Below are 21,863 nucleotides of genomic sequence, written 5' to 3' on the forward strand. Positions count from 1 at the left end.
CTATCTACTTAGAATTTCACCTAGTTAAAATATTTACAAATGACTTTTAGGTCAACCTTAATCTAAAGGATTTACCCTAGATTGATACAATTATTAGATTGTAACACTAAGGCTTGATCTTATAACAACTTACAACTCTATTTGCAGATTATAGATCTTTGTTTTAGCCCTCCATTCTGCTTGGCCTTTATACATTTTAGCTCTGATAACTTGACCAACCTTCAAGCATTCATACCCTTAAGCCTTCTTGCTTAACATGCCAATGCAAACTCTTCTTTCTAGGTCACTTGATGAAGAAAAACCCTTGACTCCTTGTCTTCCTTAGGTTCTCGCATATGACAACCTTTGCTTCTGACCAGTCATTCCTATAAATAGGAAATTAAAATATTTTTATTGCTTATCCTTCATTGTCCAATTTAGGGTTAGGACAAATTAGGTAGGATACAATGAATCTACCCTATATTTCATATCTCCTCTAAAAACTTCTCCATCAATCCTCTTTGGATTTGCCTAAAAATTATTTACCATGAATTCCATGCCACCAACTCATCAATCTTATCTTCCACCTAGTTCACACAATCCAAGAAAATAAACTTGTTGGCTTAGATCTATGGAATTCATGATCTTTCAATTAATACAGCCACTCAGCATTATCTGGCTTCTTATGTTCGACACATACTGCATTGCTCGGCATCCTTTATAAAACCACTCGATACAAACTAAAGTTTACTAGTGCTCGACATCAACTAAACTTTATTCAACACCCACTATTTTTCTCAACATACATTATAATAGACTTATACTTAGCTCCAACTAATTTTCTACTTGGCTTGCAGTGACTTTGCTCAGCACCTACTATCCACTTCGTTAAGCTTAGCAGACGGACTTTGTGTAACTTTTTCTTCTAAACTTCCTTAGTGTAATGAGCCTTTGTAACCTTAAATAGATTATCAATGCATCATGTTATCACTGTTTTAGCTGATTCTTGTACTTGTTTACATAATCATAACTCAACCTTTCCTCTAGGTGCTATTGTTACATCTTTTGATCAAATCCTCTTCATTAATCAAATAGCTGATAGCACTTAAATCATATAAGTAGTTGTCTTATCAACAAATAGAAAGTTTGACATCAGTGGAAAAATAATGATTGAAGCATATTGATCATACTTATTGAAGATAATAATAATTTCCCTTTCTATTATGATATTCCTAAATTTTTATTCTCGGGATGGCAAGACATTCTACTCTGATACTAGTGTAATGTCTCTATTTAGGACATTAGATTATTAATCCCAACTCTCATATATTTTTTAATATTTTTCTCTAATCCTCCTTACCCTAGTTTAATTATACATACCATATATTATATCTATAGTGATATTGTTATATAAATATTTTCTATTCATTTCATCAATTTAATACACACACACACACACACACACACACTTATAGGTATATGATAATATTTATGATATTTTGAATTGCAAGAGTAGTGTCTTTTCATAATAAAGTAATTATATTAATTGTATTAAATATAATCTTATATAAGTTTAATAATGCATACCATATATTATATCTATAGTGATATCATTATATAAATATTATTTCTTCATTTCATCATTTATATATATATATATAATTAATCTTATATAAGATTATATATATATATTAATACAATTAATATAGTATTAAATATCTAATATATATGTATATATATACATGTATAGTTATATGATAATATTTATGATATATAATAATTTATATTTTCAATTTATATACATTATTAATCATTTTAATACTATAAACTTTATATAGAATACTTATTTATTATTAAATTATATATGTCAAAATGGGGATATCATAGAGAGGAGTCCTAAGGAGTCAATAACCATCCAAGCACCCTATATAAGCCATGACAAGACTATCAGTAAGGTTGGAAGTCCATTCTACGGATTCAGTGTTTTTGCAATCAACATCTTGAAGCATTTTGTGAGGAATTTCTTTATTTTTGATGATAACTAGTTAGAAGTTCAAGAATCATATTGTCACCTATGCATCCTTTCTATGAAACATTTTCTTGATTTTGTGTGTTGGTAGTTAGAGGTTTTGATCATTTTTCTTATCTTTTGTAAAATTAGTTTATTTTTACACTGTCACTACTTTCATCTACGCAATACTTGAAGATGGAGCTCTAACTCACTTTCCCATCATCCAATCTGTATGGCCTCTTGAGAATAGTGAGTAGACTCCATGTACATAATATGTATAGAAGTCATGGCCCTCAAATGCAGAGAAAATTTTAAGGTTTTGCCCTTGGTAAGCGTGAGTTCGACTAGGGAAGACCATATAGAAACCAACATATCTTGCAAAGGATAAAATATAGAGACCAAATTCCTTTTGAACATGGAAGAAGGAAGTCTTACCATCATCCCATTAAGTGGATAGGTTGACACCAATCCTAGAAGAAGCCCAAAACAATAGAGATTGTTGAAGCAACCTGTGAAGCTTTAAAAACCCAATTTTCAACTAATTTGGGTTAGGGTGATAAATGGAAGGATATGACCCCAAGACTCCAAATATACTTATGGGGATGCCCAATAGACCAATAAACCTATAAAATATTGCAGGGTTCTTTTGGAAGGCATGGGAGAAAAACCCTATTCTCTCGCTATAAGAGGCCTAATTGGGGCTTCTAGCCTTTTAAGCCTGTTTGTGAAGAAATGAAGAAATTGAATGAGAAGATGGAATTTATGGGACTTCTAACAAAGCTAATTGATTGAATTGAAGTGTTTGACAACACCTACATACCTCTGCAAGGTCTAGTTCAAGATTTGGAGTTTGAGAGCCTTCATGTTGCTTTAAAGGCTAGGGTGAAAGAAGTGTGAATGCATCAAGTTTTGACCTGATAGAGTAATATTTATTGGTAGTTGAGTTGGATAGAGTGGCTAGGGGATCCTTAATTATTTAAGGTCCTATAGGTGACAAGCGGTGTGGAAGAGACACCCTAAGAATCTTGTAAGAAGACCAAGAGCATGAATCAGTGAGTGATTCATCCAACCTCCCTATTAGAGTGGAATCAGAGCCTCAAAAGATTTGGCTTGTGGATAGATTGTAACAACCCCTCTAATAACAAAATATCATATTAAATCATTGATTTTTAATTAGTATAGTTGTTAAGTCTAAGATTGGAACCCAATAAATATATTTAATCAAAATTCATTTAGACTTTAATATATTGAATCTATGATATTAGAGCATAAAATATAATTCAATTGCACATATATTAAATTAATTATAAAAAGATACACTTAAAAAATTGTCAATAAATCAATGTCATGCATTGAGATAAACTAAACTACAAATAATAACAAAGGATGGAAGAAATAATAAAGTAATCATCTTTTATTTCCCTAAAACTTTAACTATTTTGTAATATTGAATCCATTATCTGGACACCCCTACATGTCACGTCCCTTTGAAATAAGGGGTATATATAATATGTGACTCAACATTAAATAGGGAAAGGAAAAAAAAAAACAAAAGAATATACCATCCATTCCATTAGAATGGAGAATAAAAAACAATGAAGCAAATATACGAAGCATCCCATCAAAGAAGATAGAAGACTAATCACCACGAAAGAGAAGTACAATAGCTATCTAGGGAATATTGCAAGGGAGACATTCTAGGTGGAGGCCACGTCAGACTATGGAGGATCACCTCTGGGCATGCAAGCATGGTAATTACATTGCACACTACATCCCCACTGACGTAATCATCATTGCTGACATGACAAGTGAAAGCACAATAAACACCGGTGGATTTTGTGAGATAGGAATAGAGTACTAAGCGGCCACATAGGAGGAGGTATGACTAGAATAAAACGGGAGAGACGCAATCAATAGGAAACCAATCAGGCCTCACACTCAAAATTAGTATATGCTCAAGCCCTACACTCATAAAGTAATTGCCAGTAATATATATTCCTTTTATATTAAGTATAATAAAAAGGTAACATATTTATAGAGATTTTATGTATATGGTAGTATTGAATAAATAATTAATTAATAAACAATTATCATAATGGAAACATATAATAAAATGAAGATTAAATAGAAAGATATCACATTTATGATCCAAGTAAATCTTGGTGGAGGGCATTCATTTGAATGTCATATAATGGTCCAAGGTTATAGCTTCACGTATTTTGTATTAGAGATGGCTTCATTCCCATTTGGCAATTACAATAAAGTTAACGGAAAACTATTAATGTCAATATCAAAGATAGGTATTACTACCTGTTTGGCTGACGCAACAACCTCTATAGTGTTGGTATGTGAGAATTATCTCCATCTAACCAATAATACTTCGAGGGAGTATAATGGAAGGAATATTCTAATGGTTTCAAAATATGTGTATGTGAACCTAAAATGGTGCACTCTAGAAAAGACGGTTGAATGAATAAGGGTTAGATAACCCGATCTAAAGACGTCTTTAAGGTTGGGTTAGAATAGAGGGTAGAATAGTAAGGTATATTTTATTATTGTATAAATTATAACATTGGTTTTGCAGGTATTAATGTCCTAGTTAGTGGGGACATTACATAGATGTTTTGGACTAAAGAGTCAGTAGGAGAAACTACAATGGTGACTAATGCAGAATTGGCTATGAAGGTGAATGGGCAAGAGGAAGAAAAAAATCTCTCAGAGAGAGATTAGCCCAACTAGAGGATAAGTTGGATCAGGTGGAAGAAAAAAATGATGAAGACAAGGAAAAGGTTGATGGGAAGAAGCCAGAAGTTGTCATAAAGGATGAAGTTCCTATACCAGACCCTTTTCTCACAGAAGAGCCTTTCTCGAAGGTATTGTAGGCTATGAGTGGGAAGGCACTTGAAGGCATTCCATTGTTTAGTGGAAAGACGGAGGCAGATCTAGTCATGGACTGCATGTAAGGGATAGAAAACCATTTTGAATTTGATGGCATCATAGAGGCACCAAAAGTTAGGGTGGAAAAATCAAGATTGAGAGGCTCTACCCTGACATGGTGGAAATTCATCGAGGTAGAGAGGGAAAAGGAGGGTAAGAAACCAATCACATCATGGAAAAAAATGGTTCTTAAGGTGAGAGAAGCATATATGCCTGAAGATTATGAAATTCAATTACACCAAAAGAGGCAAAATCTGAAGCAAAGGGATCTTGATGTAAGTTCCTACACTAAGGAATTTCAAAAACTTTACATGAGATCAAATGTGGCAAAGGATAAAATCCTTAAGGTAGTTAGATACCTTAGTGGTATAACTGGAACATTCAAGAAGAGATGACTCTTCTCAATCCTAAAACAGTGTACCAATGCTATCAATTAGCTATAAGGATTGAAGAAAAGAATAAAGGAAAGCATGACCAATCCTCCAAAGGCAGAGGCAGAGGAAGAGATCAGAGAGGTAAAAGAGGTGGTTACCAAGGTAGAGAGACTGAATCAAGTAAAAAAGGGGAGTCTAAATCTATAGAGCATGGGAGTTAACCCACTCCAAAAGGAGGCCATGGAAGAGGTAAAGGATCTCAAGGGGGTTCTAATAGAGGAAGAGGTGCAGGTAGAAGTAACTCATACGTTGCTAGCATGAAGTGCTATAGCTATGTATAGTTGGGTCATCCTACTTATAGGTGTCCTAAGAAAGCATCCTCTTCTAACAATGAGAAAAGGTTGGATATGCTCAAGAAGATGCATCAAGTGTCAAATCACCTAAGATCAACCATATTGAATAAAAAATGGGGGAGAACCTAATGTTTATGAGGGTTTTGGTTAGACAACCTATGAAGGAGGAACCAGAGTGAAGGAAATCTTTATTCAGAATAAGATGCAAGATGCTTGGCAAAGTTTGCAAGGTTATTATGGATTTAGGGTCCATAGATAACATAATCTCTAAAGAGGTAGTGGAGAAGCTCAAACTTGAGAAGATACCTGATGTAGAGCCTTTCAATATCCCCTTAAGGAACCCTATTCAACTCGAGGACTCAACAACGTCTTGGAATCCACTCAAGGAATTAGAGTTCAACTCAACGATCAACTAGAAGCCTCTGACTTTAGTAAACCAACAAAACACTCCTCCTGAATAGGTTCACTCCCCTGAATCATTTCAACCAACTTATCAACTCACCTTGCCTTTGTTTCAACTTCCCTCTCCTTGGGAACACTTCTAATTCACCCCTCATGCAACCAACTCTTGATCTCTATACTCAAGGATTCCCATGATCCTGACAATGCTTCAATACCCTTCAAATAACATAACTAAGGAGTTTCAACTCCTATAAAGCATTAGTTTTGTCTCAAACTTCAAAACTGCCTCAATAGGCTTGTCCTATTAGCCCTGTCCTGCAAGTAATCTACACTTTACTTCCAAACTTCTCAAACAACCTAGTAACCTCTTCACCTTTTCAAATACCCTTTATTGAGTTCCTCAAACCCTATGAATCTCATCCCTTCAACCTACGATTGATGAACCTTTCTATGACTGCTCCTACATGCAAATAGGGTTAATTAGCCCTCCATTTACAAAGCAACTCCTTTTTGCTCTCACTGCCAACATTCCAAACCTAGACATAGTCTTAAGGAATATATTAAATAGCAGGATTCCTTAATTTGTTTGCACATCCATTCATATCTAATCACTCTTTCACCAAACCCTCATTTTAAGGGTTTCTAACCTAGGGCTCTCAAGAAAAGACCCTTCCCAGACTTTCAAAACCATTCAAATGGTTTAAACACCTTACAATATTCTCCCTCAAATATTTCCAATCAGTATTTAGCCAATCCAACCCTCAGTTCCTCTTATCCAACCTATGGTGCTCTCCAAGTGCACCTTCACTGTTTTGTCCACCAGTCACAGTTCTGCCAGTCTATTCTTCTCTATCTTCTCAGAGACCTGCACTCATTTCATAGTAAAATACATATTAAAGACATTGTAATCCTCTCCCACAAGTTGTAGTGATAAATAGACAATGGGAGAGGTATTATTCCATTTGCTCACAAACTACTAAGTGACTGTCACATGTTTGTGATAGACAGTGTATTATTAAGCACTATTACAATAAAACTTTTACAATATATTTAACTCCAATGCTAAAGAGACTCTTAAGAAATCATTGATAGCCTCTTATGAACCTTAAATCTTACAAAACACCAAACTTTTCATGCAAAGAAACTTGGAAATGTAACAACAATTATGGACAGCAACTAACAATCACAATGTGACAGTAAAAACAGAGATTTCATTGATTTTTTCTTCTAAACTTGCTTTCTCTTCGACCACCCTTGTCTCATACATTTCAAAATACATTCTTTTAAAGATCTCTTTCCCTCTAACTATCTTCCAAACCTCTTGGATCGAACCCACTCCCTTATAACTGTCATAGGACAATCATCAAACAGTTTTTTATAACATTTTAATGACAGTCATTACTTTTTGTTACCCTTTGTGACTTTTTATGACCAAGGACTTATGAAACCTTGTATTTCACCCCTGAGGACTTCTAAAAGACCTTTATACACTTATAACCTCAACTAACCCAATTCAAGCCTTATTTGGCCTATGTAGCCAACATTGGCAATTTACAAGATATTGCACTTTTAGTGCCTTTTACACCCTTTAGAGGCTTTGATAGCCTTATTACATTATTTTGGACATTAATATAAACTTGTTACACTTAAATGACCCTCTATATCTCTCACATTACATTGAATGACTCTTAACTCTTCACTTGTGCCATTTGGCCTAAATTTGCCCATTCTTGGCAATACATTACAATTTTGAAAATTTCATGCTTCCCTTACATTTGATGGCTTCAATAGCCATTATTCATCATCAAATGACTTGACATGTCTTCATTAGGCATTGATTGCCCTTGGTACCTTCATTGTCTATTTCATAGCTCCTGGTGTACCTTGTAGCTTCATGTGTCCATTGGGTGCCCCTGCACCAATACCCCATACCAATCCATATAGGGTGACACAATTGAACAAAGGGAAAAATGTCCTTGTGAATGAACAAGCATGGGTGGAGTTCTATATTGATGGATACAAGGATAAGTTGACTTGTAGGATATCTTGCCTATTAGTCACAACTAAACAAGGTAGTTGCACTAAGTAGAAGGATGTTGATAGTGCAAGAGGTTTAATTGCAGAGCATTAGCATAGAAAGTTTCAAAGACCTCTACAAGGATAATGAAGATTTTTCTGAAGCATATAAGGTATGTGTTCATTTTCAAAATCATTTTTGTAGTTAGTTCTTTGAATATACCCTACAGAGGGGATTGTTGTTTAAGGGGAATCGATTATGTATTCCTCAAGGTTCAATGAGGCAGAACCTTATTCAAGAGAAGCACAATGGCTGTCTTAGTGGCCACTTTGGTGTTAATAAAACATTGGAGTTGGTTCATAGGTTCTTCTGTTGGCCCAAGTTGACAAGAGATGTTAGAAGGTATGTAGAGCAATGTGTGGTGTGTATGAAATAAAAAGGGGGAACCAGTAATGCAAGTTTGTACCAACCCCTACCTATTCCTAACAGGTCGGGGGAGTGCATTAAAATGGAACTTTTTGGTAGGTCTTCCTAAGACTAAAATATGGTTGGACAATATCTATGCGGTCGTAGATAGGTTTAGCAAGATGAGCCATTTTATCCTCGTAAAACCACTCATGATGCTAGCTATGTTGCTCATTTGTTTTTCAAAGAGATTGTAAGAATCTATGGATTACCTTTAAGCATATTCTCTAACAAAGATGTAAAGTTCATGAGTCACTTTTGGAAGACTCTATGGGACAAACTAGAAACTAATCTATCATTTGGTTCATCTTACCATCCTTGAACTAATGGTAAAACTGAGGTGGTCAACACAGTGTTAGGTAACCTTCTAAGATTCCTAACCAAGGATTATGGATAGACATAGGATTTAATCATTAATCAAGCTGAATATGCCTACAACGCTAGTGTGAATAGGACCATAGGTAGAAGTCTTTTTTAGATAGTGTACGGTATGCACCGAAGAGGAGTGTGTGAACTCAAAGATCTAGGATCTATGGAGTATAGAAGTGGCAATTTCAACATTTCACCAGTGTTCAATGTGGCTGATTTTGTCAAATACAAGGGACCATTGTTAGAGGTAGGTCAAAATAGTAGAGAGATACTAGAAGATGTCATTGCAACCTTACTTCCCAAGATGAAGCAACAAGTTGAAAGGATCTTGGAATCTAGGGTAAAGAAGTCTACATGGCACAAGATCAACATGGAGCACATAATCCAATGGAAAGACAACCAAAAGAATAAGCTACATGGGTCGAGGAAGCAAATTTCAAAAAGCTTGGCATTGATATGTTTCTAATTTCTCCTCATGTTCCTTCACAATTATGCAGAGGGGGAGAATGGTGTAGGAGCACCTAGGGATTGCCTATGCAATCTAATGTTTCATGTTTTTGTTGTGTGGGTGTGAGCCTCAAGGAATTTTTGTTGTGTTGGATATAAATTAATGTTGACCATAGTGGTAATAGAATGGAGATTTTGTTCATAGGGTCCTTGAAGCCCTTTACTAAGAGTAATTAAGGGCTAGCAAGTTGTAAAGCCTTAGATTGGCCCAAAGCATGATGATGATGTCATCATGAGCTCAATAGGGTCTAGGAAGAGTTAGGGTGAGTTTTTACCTTAGTTAAGGTTTGCAGTTAACTTTGGGAAGAAATGCAGGTCATTTGGCCAAATTAGGGAAGAGTTGCCTATCATATTGTCACCTATACATCCTTTGTATGACATGTTTTCTTGACTTTTTGTGTTGGTAGTTAGAGGTTTTGATCAGTTTTCTTAGCTTCTATAAAATTAGTTTGTTTTTACATTATCACTACTTTTGTCCACCAAGTTCTTGACGATGGAGCTCTAACCCACTTTCCCACCATCCAATCTATACAGCCTCTTTGAAATAGTGAGTAGACTCAATGTACATAATATGCAAAGAAGCCAAGTCCCTCAAATGTAGAGAAAGTATTTTTAAGGTCTTTCCCTAGGCAGGCTTGTGGTGAGTTCAGCTACGGAAGACCATATAGAAACCAACATATCTTGTAGAGGAGAAAAGATAGAGTCCAAATTCCTTTTGTAAATTGAAGAATGAAGTCTCATCATCATCCCATGAAGTGGAGAGGTTCACACCAATCCTAGAACAAACCCAAAACAATAGAGATTGGTGTAGCAATAGTGAAGCCTAAAAAGCCCAATTTTCACCTAGTTTGGGTTAGGGTAATGAATGGAAGGATATGACCCCAAGAACCCAAATATCCTTAAGGGGATGCATAATGGACCAAGAAACCTAGAAAATATTGTAGGGTTATTTTGGAAGTCATAGGAGGAAAAACCTGTTTTCTTGCTATAGGAGACCTAATTGGGGCTACTAGCCTTTTAGGCCTATTTGTGAAGAAATGAAGAAATCAGATGGGAAGATGGAATTGATGAGACTTTTAACACACCTAATTGGATGATTTGAAGTGTTGACAACACCTCCATACCTCTCCAAGGTCTAGTTCAAGATTTGGAGGTTGAGAGTGATGTTGCGTTAAGGGCTAGGGTGAAAGAAGTGTGAATGCATCATGTTTTGGCTTGATAGAGTAATCTTTCTAGGTAGTTGGGTTGGCTAGATAGACTAGGAGATCTTTAGGAAGTTAAGGTCCTATAGGTGACAAGTGGTGTGGAAAAGACACCCTAAGAGTCTTGAAAGAAGATCAAGAGCATGAATCAGTGAGTGATTCATCCAACCTCCCTACCACGCATAAGTTTTTTGTTGTGCCCAATGTTCTCTAATAACTTTAATAACTACAAAAAAATAAGCCTAGATATGTTATTGAAATAGTAAAATATTCCACTAAACCCATTGCTAATACAGACTATACATCAGATAAGAGTAAATTTCTCATTAATCTAACTGAATCCAGTAATTTTCCCACTTGATAACCTTTTTTGTGAATATACTTTTGTAGGTGGTGATTTGAGTTTGTTGAAACATTTTTTCCTTTCCAAAAAAAAGGATGTTTTTGAATTTCATTGTGGTTAGGCCTGAAATTTTAAAAAAATATAGTTTATGATTATTTATTTAAATAAAATTTAATAAAAAATTGTCTTACCTTGGACAAGTACCAAGAAGGATTTGCAGTAGGTCATCAGCTTCTGAAATATGATGTATGAGGGGAAAATATGAGATATATCTACTTTTATTTGTGTTCACAAAAATCACGATTGTTGCCGAAGGGATGTTGTCCCTCCAATTAAACTAATAAATCAGCACCCTGAAATTAAACATATCATTTGAGAGGTTTGTTTATTTTCATTTTGAGCTTCCAAAGTTCTCCATTACACTACTAGATGACCTATCATAAAATTAAATATTAATTTGTTATAATAAATATATCATATTTATTAATAATAACATTAATTGCAAAAGTATATTAAATCTAATTACAATAATTTCTTATATCTAATTCCAAATAGTCTGCTACTTTAGAATCTACAGTTCTTGGCTTAGTCACTCAATATGAATTTGGTCAAAAAATAATCGATTGCCTCTCTTCTGCTATGCTAAAGGATTTATTAGGAGAGGAAAGGGTTTCACTCATCAAAATTAGCATTCTAAGATTGTACTTCATAAGAAGAATTGTAATGTCCAAAGAGTACCTCAAGTTAAATTCATGGTGCTCAAATATAGGTGTTAGACAAAAATAACCCACAAGCTAGCCCAAAACCAAATTGTTCTAGTATAGGTCAGCCACCAAAAACACAATATTTAATCTTATTAATGGTGACCCTTTAGAATAACAAAATATTTAGTGTTCCCATTCATGTTGGCCTAATGATTACGTTTATTCAATAAGTCAATTGTTCTTCATTGCTGGAACAAGATAACTACACCTTTACAGCTCCTTGCATACACACTTTCTCCATGTATTATAGTGGTGAGATGCTTGCTATTTTGAGTAAAGTACCAACAAACAAAGATCCTAAGGTTACTAGTGGGCATAACAAGCCACTGAGAAGGCTCTTTAGTGATCTCAAGGTGGCACTAGATGTTAGGAGAGATTTTGAAGAGTTTGTCTCAAGAAAAAATGCAAATCTTAATGCAATCGATGACCAAATTAGAATGGATGTCATTGAATGGTGCTACCTCCAAAGGCAAGATTATATGTACATCTAGCCTCTTACCATTAGGATCCTATCACAAGTAAGGCTTTAAGTTTTTCCTCCCTTTTTTATGGCCACTTAGCTTGTAGAATTAATACTCTTAAATTCCTATTGTATTACAATTTCAAGTTTAAAAACCAAAATTGGTTGTCTCTCTAGGTTGCAAGCTCTTCTGTTACTAAGAAGAATTGGAGGTACTTGCTCCTTTATCCACTGAGTGAAGCATAACCATTTGGGTTCTAAGAAAGCAGAGGACTTGGGATGTATTCACAACAACTACACCCCCTATCATGCAAGGATCCAAAATACAAAAAGTGCCAGAGAAGTTGTCGAATGTATTACTTGAATCTGTTGACTTGGGTATGACTGTCCAAGATTTAGCTACAATTACCTTGCTAGATGTTGAGGGGGATATAGTAGCATCTGGGGATAGTTGAACTAGTTTTTGGGTTCCAATAATGAGGATCTATATATAGTTACAGTTGGGAATGAAGCCACTGATGCCTCATTTTGATGACCCATTTGACCCTTGTAGGGCATTTGATACTATGATCATTGATAAACTATTAAACACTTGTCATCTATTATATGTTTCAAACTATATTATTTGATGAACTAGTCTATGTTTTCAAATTTTATTTTGCAATTTACTAATTCCATGTGTGATTTTCTTTAAAATCATGAACATAGATTAATGAGCGCGTATTTAATGTTTATCTTTGACATTTGGCATTGATCAATTATTAGGAAACATATATTCATACTATAAAATGACTTAAAATTTACAATAATGCATGTTTCTCTTTTTTTTTTGTATATATATTGCATTATAATATATATACAAATGAACCCGATTGTGGGGAAATATTACTCAAACCCACAAACCCAAACTCGAACCTGAATTTGTCCTTGAACGAATCGATAACTTAGTTTTTCATGCTTCATCTTTGATCAATTGAGTTGTAGTTAGCATTTTTCAATAGCTCTTTGACAAGCATACACTGCATGCAAAGATTACATAAAAATAAATCATGTATCAGGTTGCATAATAACAGGTTAGCACTTTTAACAAGTAGCCAATGATCAAATAAATGCAATTCAACAAACAGATTAAGAAAATTGCACAAAATTTAACAAGCACTACAGTAAAATGCAAAAGTGCTACAGAAATATACAAAGACACTATAGGAATTTGTAGAAGTGCTATAGGGACTTGCAAAAGCATTGCAGAAAATAGAAAAAGCACTACTTTCTCTTAGATAGAGCAATACAACATTTACAAGTTGCATTGTTTCAAAGAGGTAGCATGTAATGGATTTGCAAGAACCCTATGAACTCCATAAATGCACACATGAGAAATAGTGAAAGATAAGAAAAATACAAGACTAAACGATGATGAAGTATCACAATCCATCCTAGTTAAACTATTTGGTAGAGCTCTCCCTTATATAGAGTGTAGAAATCAACAGACTAATGAGATGAAGAAATGAGAAACGATGAAGATCTAATCATTGGTGATGTGTGTACTCATTGTTTTAGAAGTTTCCCAATAGTGTGCACTTAAGTGTTGTTATTTTATTTTATTTTATTTTAGAAATGGGAATTTCATGTGCACTTTAGAATAGGGATTTCATTTATTTAATTAAAAGTGGAGAGGTTCTTCTAATTAAATAAACTTAGGATATAATGATCAAACATAGGATATAATCAATTTAATGATTATTCGATGAGCATATTAAAGGTTTAATGATGAATTTAATTATGCAAATTTGATTCAATGCATAATAAGGTCTGGTGTTAAATTTCATTTAATTATTATAGATTGGGGGCATATAATTTACTGGACCAAATATAGATGATTACATCTGGTGGTAATCTCCAACACTTTGGTGTATTTGTTCAACAACTCCTATATTTGTGGAGGATACTCACATTGCTACTCAATGACCTCTAGCATCACCAAAATATATGTTCCCACAACACCCAATCATGTCATATCAATCTCTCCATCCACCAAAGTGACACCACTGCAGGGCCCCCATTGTATAAGGACCACTTTCCTATCTTCATATTCAAACTTCATCTCTATTCTATCTTGAAAGTGAAATCATTGAGTGACTTCATCCAAGTCATGTTGAAAATAAAATCATAATCCTTCACGTTGACTACAAAAAAAATCCCAACTACAATATAGTCTCTCATCTACATGTGTAGATCATTAATCAACTGAGTGTTTTGCAACTTATGTCCACTAGTCACTATAACTTTGAAGCCCTTGTGCTGCTCAAAACCAATTTCTTTGAGATAAAATTGTAGGAATCACTTATGTCCACCATAGAAATAACTCGTTCCCTTGTATTACACTTCTCACCCTCAAAATTTTCACTCGATCATCACTTGAGGGACGTTCAATAGTTTTTCATCACCTATTTCTTCTCTTACAAGTTTTACCTCATTGCTTAGAATCAAATTATTGTTCTGCATCCTTGGAGACTGACTAATCAACTAGAAAATACTTGATATGTGTTTCCTTTGCCTTTACTAAACATTTTGTGCTTGAGATCCCAATGCTTCTTGCAATGAAAATATTATTTTTTCCTTAAATCATTCAATTGTTCATTGTCCAACTTCTACATTTCATTTCTATGTTGAGAGTCTTTTTTTAAATCCTTCTTATCCTTGTTATTTTTTTATGCAAATCTCTTTGAATCAAACTTGTCATTTGAAGAAGAAGAAAGCTGACTCTAGCCTTCTTGTAGGCTTCCTATAGTATGGGTCGATAAAGGCCCTTAATCCATCCCTTCAGAGGTTCTGTAAGCCCATCCATAAATAGCACCAGTAACCTCAACTAAGAACTCTATAACTAATACCAAGTCTCTCAAACTTTGATATGGAAGTATCAAATGAGCCCTTCTATTTAAGTTGACCCAACAACTTGAAATGCAATTCTAGATCAATTATATCAAACCAATTAATCAAACTCTATGACATCCATATATTAAGTAATATGATCATGCCCTAGAGTGACCATGTGATAATGCCACCACTCGTGCTAAACTATCAGATGGGATGCAACAAATTTTATGGCTTCTCCTAGCATTAGGTCCATTTGGATATAAGTGTCTACCATTTATACTAATGCTTTAGCAGTAGTTTTCCCAAATCCATTGAAGTATAGGATGGAGAGCTTGCTAACCTTCTTTTCCAAATCACTATGTTGGCTTCTACCACTTGTGAGTGGAAAATACTAAAACCTAATGTCCATATATTCTCTGAAAGAAATGGTTTCCTAAAATTCCTCTACTCTGTTTTCCCAATTTGTCCAAGATTGGACCTATAACTTAGTAATTTGTGGCCCATTCTCCTACTGAACTAGATCTCTAGGTGGCAATGTAGAAATCGAGCTGTCTAGAACATACTATTCTCGTTGGTCTAGGGGCCTACACAAAATTATCATCCACCTATCCTCCTCCATTACCACCATTCTACCCATTATTCCCTTTGTTGTTTCCTCCATTTTTCCCTTCAATATTTAAATTTATTCCTATCTGCTTTGCCATCATTTACATCATAAGTTCGATTTGCTAATTATATTCATGTGCTCTACCTGGCCAAACATTGTCCTTGTGCCAAGGTATCTAGCATGTAATAACCCTCAATAGGTGATTAGCTTAATTAAACATCAATTTTTCTTCACAAGATTAATGGTTTGACTTTGCATGAAATCTCTATCTCACTGCCTTTAATCTTCATATTACTTCCGCTTGCTTGTAATGGTTCAAATTTAGATTAGACAGATGCAAATGGCTAGTAGATGTCCAAACAAAGAAGCTGAAGTACAAATGCAATTTTTTTACCATTCAACCTATGAAATGTACATCTGCATCCAATAGATATTTTTACAAACACTTGGCATGCAATCTACTAATTGAAACATATAACTACAGCTCTCATGAAATTTGCAATTAAAAAAATTTGTAAGTGACTGTTGTAGATATCAAATTGTAGTAGATTTGTATGAGGGCATACAATAATATGCTCCCTCCAACTTAAGGCAGATCACAATTAGCATGTAATAGACGTTGCCCCAAGAAAGAAAATATCAAACTCCAAGGAAAATGTAAGTCTACAACTTATAATTTCTATCTCGAAACCCTTTCAAATCAGACCAATTCACTCACAAATAACAACTTCTCTTGCATAGTTAATGCAATTGAGAAGACAAATCAAATTGTTGTACTTTAGTAGTAATTTGCACTACTAATTTCAGACAATCTTCCACTATACTTCAGCAATGGATAACAAATCCTCATAACATGCTCTTATACTTCAGCAAGGGCACAAACTTCAAAACCTTAGAAAGCCACAAAGGCAACAAAAGAAAATAAATATTCAAGCATACTTTTTTCAACGAAATGAGCTCATATTTGTAATGTCTTTGTTGACAAAAGTTTCCAAAAGAATTCAACTTCTAAAATTGTGAAAGTTTCCCAAAAGAACTCAACTCTTGAAACTTTCCAACTTTGGCAACATTTAATAATTGACTTAGGCATAATATTAATGAAATAAATGGCCCCTTCCAATGATGACTCAGCCCTCAACTTAAGTGATAATATAAAGTTAAATTATAACTCTATAATAAGTCATTTAATGATTTAATAATAATTTGGCCACAAAATATTATAACTCTCAAAATACTCATCATTTAAATATGTTATCTAAAATAGGAGTCACACCTATTTTTTCTTCATCTAACCAAATTCACTTTTCAAAAATAGAAAGGGTCCATCTCAATCAACACCCAAATTACCACAAATAGTAAATAAACAAAACTAAGCTCAAAAGCCCGATCTGAGCCAAATGAAGGCCAACTTGTAACTTACTGGATTGTGGGTAAAATAAAACTCTCCCAAGCCAAGCCACTGCCTCAAAAGACCTTCTATCCACAATAATCAGCATACGAGGATCACAATAATAGACTAAACTCTCAAACTCTGATACTGGCCAAAGTGAGGACATTACACAATAACTGTAAAAATATCTCTTCGCCACGGTTCGTAGCATTCCTCTGTCCCTTGTTTATCTATCCCTTGATAACCTATACATGTATGATCTTTTGGATTTCTCTGTTCTTGCCCAGGATTTCTTTGTGTATGATCCTTAAATTATAGTGACGAGTTAAACTGTTAATGGATGCATGTTCCAATCAGTCATAACAGTGAAAGTTCGTTATAAACCCTTCAAAATGGCAGGAGTTTTGGCTCTTATACCCCTATAATAGGCTACCCCATTATGCATTGATATTTCCAAGTGTTTAACTTGCAAGAATTTTATCAATTAGTTTTCATGCACCCTTTCAAATTAAATTTACTGATTTATTTTTTTGATTTAGAATTGCTTGGTTTAGAAATAAGAGAAGAAGACTAATCATGCAATTCACAATAATATTTGAACAATCATAGCTTTCCAGATTTTCGAGCGCACAAGATATTTTTCCAGAAATTATTGAAGTCAAATATTTTAATCGAGAAACTCATGGGACAGTAATAGCAATGTCATTTGCGGATTTGGTACAAATTGTAAGAACACAATATTCAGATTGGCAACTATGGTTCACATACCAGAAGTCTAAGACATAAACGCAGACTGCGAAATGGGTTGCCAGCAGATATGTAAGTGTCTAATTCAGATTGACTATGGCATCTTGATGTCTAATTCCAGCTCACTTATTCCCTCCTGAACAACTCTTTTCCCTGCTGGAATAATGTGCAGATCTGTATGTGGTCCACGTTTTTGGCATCTACAGATTTCTGGTGTCCACCTCAAGCTCCTTCCTTGGAAGTCTTCAAGCATCCAGATGGGTGGTGAATGGGTTACTCACACAAGACCAATCTGTAATTCTAATCGTGCTTCATTTTACCTAAAAATCACTAGGATTAAGAAATTGATAACAACATAACCCAGTATTGCAGATTTAAGCAAAACCCTATCACATGAATATCATCAAACTTCCTTATAAATCTTCCTGAGTGTATAGTTACAACAACAATGAAGATGTTAACCAAGACGCATAACATCCTCAAAGCCCCAGCATTAAAGCCTCGAACAATTTCTCAGTCTATAAGCAATCTTCAGCATGCCTTCAAACTGGTCTCAAAGCTCCAGTATAATACATTTCTCCAAGAAGTGAGCTCTTTTGAGTTATCAATGTGGGATAAAGTGAAATAAGAGTGCCCATCTAAGTTATAATTATTTTAATATTATTTCTTGAAAAGAGTGCCCATCTAAGTTGTTTTAATTTTTCAACTTTTTTATAAAGTTCTTTATGAAGACAACATATGATATTTGATTAAATAATTACTTTATAAATATAATTTCAAACATTAAAATTATATAGAAAAGGAACTCAGAACCCTATGTATAATAGCTCACTTGAAAGATCTTGATAAAACACATCACAAGCACAAAATCTCTGCCCTACCAACATACTAAAAACAGTAAGGCTCTTCATAACTCTATCAAATGAATTCCATTTGACCCAAAACTGAATTCAACTATGTCAAATCTCAAGATTCCTCTAATTTCCTAATTAGCCTAGACCATGACAGAAAAGCTAACGACAGGTCATATCATACCTTGCTAAAAAGAGGAAATTACAAAGATCAAATACTTTTTCAAGTAAGAAAGCCAATCATTTACAGAAACGTAGACTTTCTGCATGACCATGAAATATGAGGGGGTTGACATGATGGAGAGGACCTGGGCGAAGAATATGAATTGCCAATGCGACAACACCCAATGCCATTAGAGAAAGACAAGACAAGATAGGCAAGAAGCTTCGAAATAGGCCATATTAAATAGAAGTCTTGACTAAGATTTGGGATATTTATGTAGCCTGAGCAGGTTCTCCGATAGGTGTCCTAAAGAATAAGGGTTCGTAGTGACAAAAATAGCAAAAATAAACTATTCAAAAATTTGGGCCATTCTAGTCAAAGTCTTCAGGTAACTTTGGCACTAAATGAGTATTCAGATTTTCACAGGTAGTCTTCAGCAACAATGCCGTCTCAAACTTTTTTGCTCTGGCACATTTCAACACCGTGCATCTTCTCCCAAGCTTGATGGTCTCAACATGCAAGATAAAGTTCCAAAGTGTTGTGTAACTTCACACAAATTCAAAGAAAAAAATAGAAAATATTTTGTTTTGATAAGTAGGAGATAATTTTCACAGCAAGTCAAATTGTGATATTGCTATCAGGATTTAACTGTGTGATTTTGAGTCAAACTCATTGACCCATATTTCATGAGTAGTGATTCAACACGAATCCATCTCTTTTGAGAATAAGTGGAACACTTGGCACTCAAAATCACACAGTTAAATCCTGATAGCAATATCACATATTTTGTTTTACCGTGTGCCCAAACCTACAGAAGCCACGTGTCATACAGGCATAAAGCAAAAGGAGTTTCAAGCCTTTAAATGTCTTAGGTGTTGCGTCATAGGTCCACTTTGTAGGTAGCCCCACTACAAGCTTCCAATAGATGTTGCCACATTTTAGGACTGCGCAAGTATCAACAATAGAGTAAATGTTCAGAGTTTTTCATCTGAAGAATAGCTGGCACCACTTTTATTTAAAGAGGAATTGTTGTCATTATAAAAAGTTCTTAGGAAAGTGTGAGAAATATTTTTTGTTGCCAATTTCTCTTCCAGAGGAAAAGGGAATTTTCTGTAAAGGCCAAAAATGGCTTTTGATTGACATTTAATAATCATTCTTGATAAAACACAATTAGAATAAGTTTTGATTAGTGATTGTAGTACTTTCGAACTCGACATTTTGGCTCAAGAACATATAACGGACACATGTTATTCTATATTCACCTTTTACACATTATCATTTCTATTTCATTACTTAACTTTATGTTCTCCCTTTCTAGAAGTAATCATAATCATTAATTATTGTTTGGATTTTCTAAATTCAATTACATCATGAAAATCTAGACTTTTGAATCATGTCAAAGACTCTTTCAGATTCATGTAATAACTTGTGACATTAAAATTGTATTAAGAAATGAGATGATTACAATTGTTTAGCGTAGGACTTCAGTTTCGTGCATTTGCATATTCAAATTCGTTCCTATTTCCATCTACCTTAAAATGTAGAGAAAATTTATGAAATCCTAGAGCTTGCTCTATAAAGTCAAATCTAGTCCCCCAATTTGCAGAACTTCCCAAGGTTGTCTTTTCATATTTTGCTTCCGAGATTAATAGTTCTTTTCTGGCACACCCAGTGGGATGACTTTAACGATGAATATATTCCTAAGCTCAGTTGAAGAGTTATTTTCTATTGTCAACTTCTCTTCTAGAGAAAAAGGGGATATTCTGCAAAGACCAAAAATGGCCTCACATTAAGATTTGATCATCATTCTTTGTAATGGACACTTAGACTAAGTTTTGATTAGTGATTACAATACTCTCGATCTTAGCATTTTGGTGCAAAAATAGATAACAAACATACGATATTGTTCTATTATCACCTTTTAGGCTTACAGTATATTATTTTTATTTCATTACTTAATTTATGCTCGCTCTTTCTAGAAGTAATTATAATCATTAGTTATTCTTGTTCATCATGAAAATGTAAACTTTTGAATCATAATAAATAGTCTTTAAGACCCAAGTAATATCTTGTCATATTGAAATAGCATTGACGAATGAAATGATTATTATTGTTTAGCATATGACCTCAGAATATCATGTTTTGTATATTTAATTTCTTTCCTTTTCCCTCTCCCTTACAATGAAGAGCCAACATCTAAAATCGTAGAGGTCTTTCTACAGAGCAAAATATAGAACCCCCATTTCCAGAACTTCCTAAGGTTGTATTTTTAGTTGTTAGCTTTAGAGATCAATAATTTGCTTCTAGCATGCCTGGTGCAAGTGGGATGACTTTAATGATGAATAAATTCCTAAGATCATTTTGAGAGCTCTTCACGACAAGTTTAATGATCTGTGCAAATGTAAGAATTTCCTACTGACTTAATAGGGAATGAAAAGATACTCATTGGTAAATTGAAAGAAATACATTGTGAGTGCTAAAAATATCTAATGAGGAGGCCAATAATCAAGATTTTGGAACCTACTACTTAGTTAGACTCAAACCTTTACAGCAACAAAATCTTCATTCACTAATATATAAATAGTTGCTTAAGCATATATTATTTAACAAAATATATAATTTACAGCAATAATTCTTCCAATATATATTTAACCTATTTAGTGGAATAAATAAACCTGCAGTGCTCACAATTGAATGATCAGACGGATTTCCATTATCTTAAACCATTATGGAATGTTTTGTAAACAACATGGGGTGTGTGCTAAAAAATATTGCAGCCCCTAAAATAAATTCTTAAATAAAGCTTTAAAAAATCAAAGAATCTCTATTTAAAAAAAAATCAATGTGCAACTAAACATGTATTTCATGCACACCTTTAAGATTGAAAAAAAAAATCATTAAAACTACTCTTTAACAGGAAGGGTAATTGTTTCTTACCCCATCTCTTTCAAATTCCATCCATTCTAGCAAAGCCATAAAAACCATTTTCCATCAAACTCTGTAAAACAAGTTTGCGTCATCTCCTACCACTACCAATTTGCAGCAGAA

The 21,863-nt window shown here is 34.1% G+C and overlaps 1 protein-coding gene across 1 annotated transcript in view; it reads right to left on the bottom strand.

Annotated features, from left to right (window-relative positions):
• LOC149545127 (uncharacterized) overlaps positions 1-21,863 on the bottom strand; it is a 162,094-nt gene that overhangs the window by 43,033 nt on the left and 97,198 nt on the right. Inside the window, exon 8 of the mRNA XM_089790526.1 lies at positions 21,753-21,813. Coding sequence (XP_089646652.1) covers positions 21,753-21,800 — 48 coding nt within the window. The 5' untranslated portion in view covers positions 21,801-21,813. The remainder of the gene's footprint in view (positions 1-21,752; positions 21,814-21,863) is intronic.

The sequence above is a fragment of the Cupressus sempervirens genome, chromosome 7 (assembly GCF_028749045.1).
Source record: "Cupressus sempervirens isolate cs-2001-9-10 chromosome 7, ASM2874904v1, whole genome shotgun sequence".
NCBI classification, from domain to species: Eukaryota; Viridiplantae; Streptophyta; class Pinopsida; order Cupressales; family Cupressaceae; genus Cupressus; species Cupressus sempervirens.